The 12,005-nt window shown below is 42.8% G+C and overlaps 1 protein-coding gene across 1 annotated transcript in view; it reads right to left on the bottom strand.

Annotated features, from left to right (window-relative positions):
- RSRC1 (arginine and serine rich coiled-coil 1) overlaps nucleotides 1–6,750 on the bottom strand; it is a 76,102-nt gene extending 69,352 nt beyond the window's left edge. Inside the window, exon 1 of the mRNA XM_017734407.1 lies at nucleotides 6,559–6,750. Within this exon, the coding sequence (XP_017589896.1) occupies nucleotides 6,559–6,750 (192 nt within the window). The remainder of the gene's footprint in view (nucleotides 1–6,558) is intronic.
- Nucleotides 6,751–12,005: the final 5,255 nt, after the last annotated feature.

A 12,005-nucleotide genomic window follows, 5' to 3' on the forward strand; every position in this document is an offset into this window, starting at 1 on the left:
ATGCAAATTATATAGTTATAAAAGGACAATCATGGTGGCTGGCAGTTTTAAGGAGCGGATAGTTTGGAAAATTTTAAACAGCTTAAAAGAATGTGTGTCTTTGAAGATACTGCCTTCAAACGCATTCCAAAACCTATTTCTGGAAATAGGGAGAAATATAATTCCCTCAACATAGTCCATGAATTTAGCAGGGAAGCTCCTTTGACAGCCATCACTAACTGACAGTCTGAACTGCAGAATTTGAACACAAAACTTAAATTTCTGTACTTAGCACAAAAAGTACTTAATGAATGAAAATGAAATGGTTACTCTGGACTAAAATCTATTTATCTGCCAGAGCCAGTGGTTCCCCAGTACCTCCTGTACAGTTTTGCTCCACAGTTTACACACGTGTCCCATCCACGCTGGCTTTTCCAGCTGTCTGGGAGTGAAAGGAAAAGAAATCATCCCATATGCTGCTGCCTATTAAATAAATGCCCAGTCTTTTGAGTCCTAAAAAGGGATTTTTAGCAAACAAAAAGAAAAACAAGGCCAACACAGCTTAGACAACAATAGCAACAAATCTCAGTCAAAGGCAAGTGACCCTCGAGCTGCTCTGGGCATATGGAGGTCTCAGTCCTTTTCAGGGAAAACCCTTCCTCTGCTTCCCATTAGCTCTGGCTGACTTACTGGAGAGGAAACTGTCCTCACTTGGCCTCTCAGCTGCTTCCTTCTGCCTTCCAGCACCAACAGCTTTTCCAGCAGAGCTCCTCGACTCCTCGTCCATCACCCCGAACATGCCCACGTGGCTCCCTCGGCACTCCAAGCCCTGGATGCTCTCAGGAACCTTCCTCTCCTCTGAGCATCTGCATGGGAAGCACTCCAAACTGCTCAGCTCCTTTTCCATCAGGAAATGCGGATTCTGAGAGGGCAAGTGATTAAAGCTCTCTGCACTGGGCTCACCTCAGAGACCCGCCACAGCTACGAGGTGACTTCTTCATTACCTGCTTTAGTCACCTCGTGTTTGGGTTCTGCCTGCAGGCTGGAGGCAGAGAGGAAGGCAAAAGCAGCAAGAATAAATAAATAAGTTAATAAATAGAAGAGGTATTTTGGTTTTATTGTGGATAAGTGACTCCTTCGCCATGACAATACATCCTAAAGATCCTGGAAAACCCACCTGGAGTCAAAGGAAGTGCCTGACAGTCATTGGAGCATCCCAGGCTGGACAAAGGGGCTCAACTTGTCATAAAAGTTTAGAAGCTGTTCCTCAAGAAGCTACCAAAAGAAATCACTGGAACAAGGAAGTCCTACCAAGCATCTTAAAACTTTACTACAAGCACCTCTCAACAGCATGACCAGAGCTCTTGTAAAGTCCTAGTAATTTAGTCCAGACACTGAAAATAAACCCTCTTGGATTAAGGAAAGGTTTTTCCCCTCTGACAAAAGAACAAAGAAATTTCTCCTGTAAGCATTCAAACTATTTTCCACCACAGGATGGAGTAGTTTGGTTTCAGCATTCAAAATGCAGTTGCTAATTTTAAACAGATTTTAAAGAAGTTCTCCAGTTTTTCTATGAATTTCCATGTTTAAGATGGACTTTTGGCCACAGACTCTGCAATTCCCACCAAGCCCATTTCTACTGCAGGAAAGGCTCTGCCATCATTTTCCTGGAAGCACCTCCTCTAGGATGCTTATAACTCAACAAGAAGAATGTGATTAAGGTTGAAACACAGCATGCAAGGTTCCAGGCCTGCAGAAGTCCTTATTTATTATATTTGGGATCAAACCTTACAAAATAAATAAATTTTCCTTTTGGACTTCTGAGCTACAAACTAAACACAATGTACTTTCTCTTTACTTTCCTCATAAAATAAGGAAATAAACTTTATTTTAAACGCTAAAGAAAATCCAAATAATCAAAAAGAACTCCTGAATTCGAGACTTGAGCAGTGTAAATTAAACATTGTAGCACCCTGAATGTCAATTTGTATTTGCACATTTCTGCTCCTTGAGAAATGGATTTTGTCAGGTAAGATTTTGAGGAAAAGGTCTTAGAGACAAAGTCAGCCTTGGTGTGACAAAATCCCACTTGGAAGTGAATGGGGAGGAATGAACACAAGTATTTTGGGCCAACAGCTCCAGAAATTGTGTTTGTGTAGAACTGGATCACATAAACACCAACATTTTATGGGTTTTGAGAGGCACCCCTTGTGATGATTGTCCCTCTTTTTGCCATCAACATAAACAGGTGGCACCCCAAGGATTGCTCCCAGCCTGAATTTTTTCCCTCAGGATTGCTGAGGGAGCCTCAGACCTGATGAAGGCCCCACATCCTTACAAACATGACTTTTTCCCTACTTACATCAGCTGATCTAAAAAAAAAAAATCCTATTTTTCCCAGCCAATTCTGCCTCTCATGTAACCTTAAACCACCACAGCTACAACTCTTGGATTCAGGAAGGTTTACAAAAGTTTTGTGCAGTATCCTCAATGCTATTCAGGCTAAAAAGCATTTAGAAATGACATTAGGAATGGCAGACCCACATCCCACCTCTCATTTTTCCCTGCTGGAAAAACCTTTTTTAGGGCCATGGTAGGAGGCAGGTGATGAAGAGATCCTTTCTATAAAAGCAACAACAGAGCTACAAAAGACAACTTTTTAAGTTGTTTTATATTCAGGAAACTTTTTTTACAAGTCTATCCACCACAATAGCAGCAGTAGCAGACTCCTTGGACATTAGAACTATTTTCTAATAATCAAACTCTGTAAGAAAATGAACACATTTCATGCACTTTGAAAAAAATAAAGTTATTCACAATCCCAGAGCAGGTGGAACACTTGAGATTTGGTACTCACAACATGCCAGAGCCAGCAGCTGCCAAAATCATGGAATGGTTTGGGTTGGAAGGGACCTTCGAGCCCATCTCATTCCCCCCTGCCATGGGCAGGGACACCTTCCATTAAAGGTGAGTAATCAGTAGTGCTTTACTCCCAGTAGTGGGTTATCCAGCAATTACAGGATCACTTTTTGTCAAAAAGAAGTGGTTTATACAGCAGAGGTTAAAATAATCCCTAGCTTTCTCAGCAAAGAGTTTTAAATACCAGAGTTTACATTCACATGCATGAAGTATGATGAAATTCAGCATATTAGTTCCTACTATTAAGTCAGCACAGAATTTATAAATATCAACTTATTTTGTCATTATGGGACCGTAATTGGTTAAAACCAAGCAGAATCCAAACCAAAAGAACATTTATGTGATCTGTCAAAGCCATTCCTCAGAATAAACAATTTGAAGCTGGTTTTATTGCTCCTTTAAAGCCCAACCCTTCAGCTCCTGGTGTAACACACGCTCCAAACGTGCCCGAGGAATCTTCCCTCCCAACCAAACACTCCCCCTCCGCCACTGGTGAAAGGCAACAAGATCTCTCTCTTTCCAACACTCGTCTTCCCCAATAAATTTTGCATGAAAACATGTCAGCCAAGCCCAGAGTTTCCTGCTGTCAGGCTGGGAGTGTGATAAATGTTTAATGAAAACAACACACCCCGCTCGGTGTCAGACAACAGCGCGCGCACGGCCCCCTTTGATCCCAACACGCGCTTCCAAGGGGTTCTGGGGGTGCTCTGCACCACACAACTCCATAACCTATATGCAAATCAGGGGCAATTACCATAAATGACTTCCTGCTGCACCGTGTGGGAAGAAGGAAGGGAAAATTAACGATGTGCCAAGCTCCAGGCGAGTCTGACTGCTGTCAAACTCAGAGAAGTCCAACATTCCCACTCTACCCCGATGTTTTCTGCCAACTGTGAAAAACTCATCAGTAGCCATCAATCACCCATGTTCCATCCACAAGGCACTGAGCATGGAAATCCAGCTCCAAGGGATTTGGGGAAATGCCTCTGGAGAAAGGCCCCTACACAGAGAGACCTCAGCGAAGCTCCAAAGACCTAAAGTGTGGAATTCAAAGGAAAAATGGAGATTGTGTTTGAACAATGAACTCTTCAACTCTGGAATAATGATGGGACACAGGGAATGGCTTCCCAGTGCCAGAGGGCAGGGCTGGATGGGACATTGGGAAGGAATTGTTCCTTGTGAGGGTGGGCAGGCCCTGGCACAGGGTGCCCAGAGCAGCTGGGGCTGCCCCTGGATCCCTGGCAGTGCCCAAGGCCACCTGGAGCACCCTGGCCAATGGCAGGAGTTGGAATGAGATGGGATTTAAGGTCTTTCCAACCCAACCCATTCCAGGATTCTGGGACCTGTCAAAGTATTTAAGAAGCTGTGAAACCATTAATGCCCAAATGTACCAATAACCTCATTAAGGATCAGAAATTAAAGCAGTGGTCAGGTTTGATTAATGGCTCACCACTTCTTTTCTCATAACAACTGAGAAGCTGCTCTTAATTTATTCCATTAAAAATTGTCAAAATCACTCGGAGAAGTAATCCAAAATTCCACTACTACACCAGCAAGGATGAGACCCATAAATCTAGGAAGAGCTATTTAAAACTAACAAGCTTTTAGTAGCTTTCTCCCCCCCATTTAACAGTGAACAAGGAGCCTTTTGAAAAACACATCTCAGAACAACAGAATTTGCATGTTTCGAAGCTGATCAAGACTTGAAGCATCAAAATTCAACAGCACACCCAACCAGGTCAATGAAGACACGTCTGCAGGTTGTTTTAAAACAAGTGCATTTCAAAAAGCATAAATAAAAGATGAATGTAATGCTCTGATTAGTGAAAAAATCAGTGGAAAAACATTGTAGTACTAGAAAACCCTTCACTTTTGCAGACTTGGACAGCTGAAGACTTCATGCATGTAGATGCTGCTGGTCTAAAGGTGGGATTTGGGAGTGGAGGGGACTCCATGGAGCTGCCATGAGCTCCCAACCCACATTCCAAGCAGCTGCTGCCATGATTTCCCTCCATAACAGCTGGAAAAGTAGAACACCCCTTAAAACATTTTGGGATCTAAGAGGAGAGGAGTTGAACTGTACCACAGCCCATCCCCAAGAACAGCTGACACTTCTCCAACAGTCCAGAAATTCAGTGCTCAACATTAAAGAATCACCACTGAAATGGGGAATGCCAAGGGACAATGCCCAGAATACTACTTTTTCAGCAATTTTCAGTTTTTACTCCTGAAATCTCTCTTGAGATGTTTGCTGCGACAAGATCTCCCTTGAAAGAACCTAACATTGCCTCCAAAAAAAACCCCAAGCACAGGCATTTCCCCCTCACATGTACAAACACACCCAAGCCAAGCACAGGACAGAAAATCATCCTTAGGGTTTACAGGAGCCACAAACAAATTTGCTGCTTAATTAGTGAAAAAAAATGCATTTTGATTCTGTGCTTTAGAGGAGCAGTAAAGCCCCAAATACACAACAAGTCTCTGATAAGCTGCAGTGCTGCCAAGCTGAAATACCTCCTTTTATGCAAAGTTAAACTATAAAGTCAAGCAGCACCTGAGAATTTATGTTCCATCTTCCCACAATCTGGCTTCAGGCTGATCTTCATTACGGCTCCAAAGCAGCTATTTTGAATAAATACATTCCAAACAGCCATGAATTTAAACTGGGAGCTAGACCTGGTCCTTGAGGTGCCTTTGAGGAAGGATCTGCTCCAAATACTGAGGTCACAGCATTGTTTCCACTACAGATCCCCTGATGCTGGCGGTTCTAGAAGGGCTCTGTAGAATAACGAGACTTTCAATGCTGATCTAGACCCTGGGGCTAGAAATTCATCTGTTTGGAGAGTCCAAACTGGATCCAGCTTAACCAGGAATTTTCCTGCTGCCACAGGGAACTAAAGGAAAATTCCAGAAGCCAACAGAAGCCCACATGTGGGTGGAAGATGCTACTCTAGAAATTCCCCAGGAGCATTTCTCAGCGGGAGTCCGCTCAAGGGAAGTTCATGAAGTGACACCCCAGTGTGCTCTTGTTTGGAAGGGATCAGACAAACAGGGAAAAGAAACACCCCAGTAAAGGCTGCTCAAGCAGCTGATGCATAAAGCAGAGGCAATTACATCAACTGCCTTTCCTGAAATCAACAGTCCCACTTATTCCAAGCAGGAATCTGCTGACAGCAGGTTCTCAAAGGCTCCCGTGGTTCACCCAGAGCAAGGCTCATCTGAAACTGCATTTCTGAGCCTCAGCTGAAGGCCAGGAGGAACTTCTGCCACTGGGAGGAGGTGTAGGTGTGTGTGAACTGTGAAATCCATCTTCTCATAGCAAACAGTCCTCACACTTTCCAATATTCCTCATTTTTCCCTTAAATTGTGGCTATTATATATGGGAAGAATGTTTCTATTAACAAATGGCAGAAAGCTCTTTAGCCCACCTGAAACCAAGAGGGGAAAAGGGTTGAAAATTAAACCATCACTCAGTGTGAAATGTTGTCACATTGCAGAACTGTAAAATCCTAAAAAGCCCAAAATCGAATATGCTAAATAATTCCTTTATATAAAACAGAATTTAAGGTGATCATTTAAGGGACAACGATTACAAAAATAAAAAGACACGGAGTTGTTGCCTGGTTTTGCCGCAGTTCCATCATTTCTTGCTTCACTCACCCAACCTTGGTGCCATACATCTCCTTCTCCTTCCCTTTGCCCTTCTCCTTGGCCTTGTCCCGGCCCTTGCGGCGCTCCCGGGATCCGCTGGGGCTTCTCCTGTGGCCGGACCTCTCGCTGCTGCGGCTGTAGGAACGCTGCCGGCCTCGGGAGCGGGACCTGCACAAACCCCACAGCATCAGAGCTCACCATTTCTCAGCAGCACTGCACCTCAGCCTTGTTAGAGTGTGTTCTTTCATTTGGATGTAAGTATTTCATCAATAGCGTGTTTATTCATGTAACACGTGGGTCAATTTAACACCTTTAAGCTGACAACTTAGCAAAAGGAGGGAAAAAGAAAACATTGCTCCTGCTCTGAAGAGAGATGCAAAATAACTTAAAACACACAACACAGGTTTCATCCATCAACAAAGTCATCTTGGAGGTACTGGGGAAGGAAAGGAAGGAAATTTTTCCTTCAGCATTAAGCTTTAAATTCCTGAATTCTGATCAATTCGGCTTGGAAAATAATTAAAGAATTTGGCTGCTACTAAATGCTTCTATTTACACACTAAGTATGTTATTACCAGTAATGACGTTCAACAAAATCCAGAAAAACCAGAAGTGATGTGGCCAAACCAACCTCTCAATGTTTCGATTTGGTCACCTCAAAGGCATTTTGGCAAGAAATGTGTGAATGTTCCAACTCTGCAGGTCCAATAATGCAAAAGCTGCACACAGGGGGTTTGTGGATTTATTTGGGCTTTGGTTGCTACTACTGCCCAGAGCTTTGGTCACTAAGCTGAGTTCCTCCATGGATAAAGGATACTCCATTCTCAGTCCTGTTGTCCATTCCTCTGCAACAAATTCATGTTGTTCCTGACATACTTGAAGGAAAAAAAGATCGAGCAGCATTAGGACTGGTTCTCTGTGTGTCCAAAGTGCTTTCACTACTCCTGAATTTCTTGCAGAAGATTTTCTAAACTTTATTTAGCAATTTATCATGGATCAATGACACCTGAGCAGACATGGGATATTTAAGAAAAACCAGGTCAAGTTTTCCTTGGTTTCTCCCACCTGAGCACCCTGGCCTTTGGAGTATGTCCCTTCCCAGGGCAGGGATTGGAATGAGATGGGCTTTAAGGTCCTTCCCAACCCAAACCATCCCATAATTCTGCAATTCCATGATCCCCATCGAAGTTCTGATGACACCTCATGGAAAGTTTCATTAAGTGCTGAGGGAAATGGGGAAATTTTTAAAACAGTGTAAAAAGTTTTCTTAGCACCTCTTGGAGTGTGAAACTCCCAAGGCCTTTAGAAGCCAAATCACACAGAAAAAAATCCCTCCTTTTATAAAGCAACAACTGCTTAATAAAGCTCAACAATAGACTAAGCAAAAGAAAATCCTACGTCCAGATGAGGCTATAAATTACATTCCTGGAATTCGCCCAGGACATGGGAGTTCAGGTCCCTATTCCTGCCAGGAGCAGCTCCAGAGGTCAGAGCTGGGTTCCTGTTTCAGCAGCTGGCACCTTCCAACAGCAGCTCCCCCGTACTGGTCACTCTATTAACACTGATAAATAGCTCAAATTACCACTGCAGTGCTGTATTATTAACTAGAGAACATTTGCTGGCTCAAAATGGATATTTAGTGTGTCACCACAAATGCAGAAGTGTCCATCCACCCATCCTTACTCCTCAGGCAGGGGAAGTTTTGACTTGAAAGAGCATTCTGGATATTAAATCTGTTTTCTGGTTGGCACAGAGACACTGTTTTTACAAGCACCATGATGAGGCAGCACTGCCCTAAATCCACTATTCCCAGGTAACCCTGGTTTCTCAGAACTCTGCAGGTAAGAGAAGTCCAAAGCAGAAAAAAACCCCCAAACAACAAAACAAACAAAGCCCTGCAGCAACAGAAGTCACCTTTAATTGATGCAAGGCCTCTCCTCGCTGAAGGGCACAGTCCTCCCAACAGGAATAACTGAGGAATCTCAAATATTTATTTGCCAAAGAACTTCAGTTTCTCAGCTCAAATCTGAACTTGAGTTCACATCTACCTTTTGCAGGTGCAAATAACAAAGTCGGCTCAGGTTGGCTGGATGCTCAGTTCCTGGATTTCTGCTCATTCCCATGTCTGTGCAGAACTGGTGGCAGGTGATATTTATATACAGGAAACAGCTTTTAAAAATTAAAAGGAGCTTCCCTGGGCACCACCCTGTGCCAGTGCCTCAGCACCCTCACGGGGAAGAATTTCTTCCCAATATCCCACCTAAACCTCCCCTCCATCAGCTTTAGATCATTCCCAGTTGTCCCATCACTCTATGCCCTGGGAAAAGTCCCTCTTTGCCCTTCTTGTGAGCTGCCTTTAATTCCTATTAAAGTACTTTACAAGATCTACAGGACAAGAAATAAAGATAAAACTTCCTGAAATGGAGCTCCCAAAAGTCATCTGTGTCCCCAACTCATCACTGAACCACAACAAAAGTCCACAGATCTGGCAGAGAAGACAGATTTTCTATTTTATCTACTTTGAAAAATAACAAGAATCACAATTAGTCCTATTAAAGCAAGACCCCAAATGTTCAAATTATGGAACTACTGGAGAAAAACAAAAAACCACCAAAAAATGAAGCTGGAGAGGAGACTTCCAGCAAGGATCCCCTTCCCCCCAGACGACACCCGAAACACCCACCCACCATGCCAAAGGTTAAGTCATTTAGTCAAGTTCAAAGATCTTCAAAGAGTTCTTAGATCCAGATAAGCCCATATGTTCCCAAAATTCTGTGAAAAGCCATTACTTTCCAATCTGCTTTTCATGTCTAAGTTACAGAACACACAGATGCTTGGCATCACGCAGGATCCCTAAATTCTCACACCAGATAATCAAGGCTCACCAATAACTTCCCTATCTCAAACCCTAAGAAATGGCTTTATTCCATCAACACTCGGGCCGCTTGTAAAAATTGAAAGTCTCCATAAAAGCCCATTCAGTTACTGCACAATAAGTGTTAATTTGCTAATTTCTTCACAGGTAATCAATTAAAATGTAAAATATTGGATAAAATTAGTTGCACTAAATTTAACAGCTGCTCCATAAGCATAATTAGTTTCACAAGGGCCATATGTATTCTGAGCAGAGACTGAGTTGAAACAAATAAGCGGATTTTAAAACAAGTTTGAGGAAATCTGCATTTAATTAGCAGGTGGGCACTACAACTGCATAATGTTTTTATACATTTATATTTATGAAGTGACAGAAGATCTAAAGGCTTTTTAAAATGGCGTTTATTGTTTGAATGGGAACTGTTTTGCTGCATGCTAAAGTGATTTAAATCCTTATAGCCCCGCTTTGAAAAAATCATAAATGGTGAAAGAAAACATGTGGAAAACTGTAAAACTAGAAAGAATTTGCGACAAAAAGCAGAGCCACATACCATAACCAAAAGGAAACTACACTTAATTAAATGTACACTACATCTGGAATATCAGCCTAATAAAACGTGCAACTATTAATTTTCATTGTTCTAAAGGAAATGAGGTCAGTGGCGTTTAGTATTTCCCCAATTATATTGCACTAAAGCACTGAACTCTATCTTAGAGGTCCAATCTAATCTCTTCAAAAGGTTACAACTGCAAAAGAGAGGCTTTTTTTAAATGGAAAGAGGAATCAGAGCCCCAAACCAAGACAGGGCTTGTTTTCTTCTCTTTGAGCTCTTCCAGGGAAGGTCAATTTTTGCAAAAATAATCTGTTTTATTGGCAAACAGCAACCCCCACTCCAAAGAACGGTGCTGAGATGTCAACTTCTCCCCTGGAATTCTTCTAAGCATCTCTCACCTGACACAAGCCTTATTAGATTATTTTTAGCTCAATGGCCACAAACAAAAGCCAACAAATTCAGGGCTCTTTAATACTTCAGCCATAAATCCAAAGGCTGGGCCAGAACAATGGAACAACTGCACTGCATCAAGCCTGGATGTTCAGATTGGTAATAAAGCCAGAGTGCAAACACACAAGTAATTGCAGCAAAATGCCATGTTCTCTTTCAAAATATATTAAGAGAAAGTTCCTTGTTTAACTCAACCTCACCACCAGGAAAAAAAATCATGGTACGAGTTATTGGAAAGGTAAAATAATTTCAGGTATCCATTGCAGTCATTCAGACTGCAGAAATTATTAAATATATATATATATTTAATGCAAATTTGGCTGCCTCTATAAAACATTTCAGGTCGTTATTAGTTTGCAATTTTAAAATGCATGTATTTGAGAAAGTTAAATATAGATAATATGTATGACAATACTTTTTTTTAATTTACTCTTAAATATAAGATGAGGGATAACAAAACTAGGCAGCAGCAGAGTCAGAGTTTAAACCTGAAGTGAGATTGATGCTGAGAGGAAAAAGTTGTTTCAAGCCAGCAGTTTGGACAGTTGGTAAGTGACAAAATATATGTCAGAATAAGGGAATATTTAATATTTAAAAAAAATATCATCCACAGTGCCAGAGAAAAGCAAGATGAAATAAAAACAAGAACTGGGACAACCAAGAACTTTTGGAGAGCTGAGAAAATGGATTTGGCAAACACCGGCACCAACTCAGCCCAGCAATTCTGCACCTATAAACGGTGGTAATTACATTATCAAACATCTGAGGAGGCAAAAGTCCCAAAAACTGTTATTTTGAAAAGATGTAGTTCCTGGAAAAGCAGCATGGAGAGCACGAGAATGCAGCTGGAGAGGAGAACCCAGGGATGAGACACTCCCGGAATTCTCAAGCAGCTGGTTTGATACAAAGCGAGTTCTCCACACCACAACCTCCTGCTCTGCCTGTTCTGAATTCCCAGGGGGATGGAGGTGCCTCCTCTGCCACAACGCCTTGATCACCCTACAGAGTCCCTGGGAACACTCCACATCCTGAGCTGCTGGCCCAGCACGCCCCGGTCACCACCGAGGTGCTGGAAAAGCCACAGGAGATCAACAACCGGGGGAGGAGAACCGACGGCAGAAACACGGCGAGTTCCCTTCACGGCAGATCAACAATGGGGGGGAGAAGAACCAATGCCAGAAACACGGCGAGTTCCCTTCACGGCAGATCAACAATGGGGGGAGAAGAACCAATGCCAGAAACACAGCGAGTTCCCTTCATGGGAGATCAGCAACTGGGGGAGGAGAACCAACACCAGAAACACGGCAAGTTCCCTTCATGGGAGATCAACAATGGGGGAGAAGAACCGACACCAGAAACACGGTGAGCTCCCTTCATGGGAGATCAACAATGGGGGAGAAGAACCGACACCAGAAACACGGTGAGCTCCCTTCATGGGAGATCAACAATGGGGGAGAAGAACCAATGCCAGAAACACGGCGAGTTCCCTTCATGGGAGATCAGCAACTGGGGGAGGAGAACCAACACCAGAAACACGGCAAGTTCCCTTCATGGGAGATCAACAATGGGGGAGAAGAA

The sequence above is a fragment of the Corvus brachyrhynchos genome, unplaced genomic scaffold (genome assembly GCF_000691975.1).
Source record: "Corvus brachyrhynchos isolate BGI_N302 unplaced genomic scaffold, ASM69197v1 scaffold544, whole genome shotgun sequence".
Classification (NCBI taxonomy): domain Eukaryota; kingdom Metazoa; phylum Chordata; class Aves; order Passeriformes; family Corvidae; genus Corvus; species Corvus brachyrhynchos.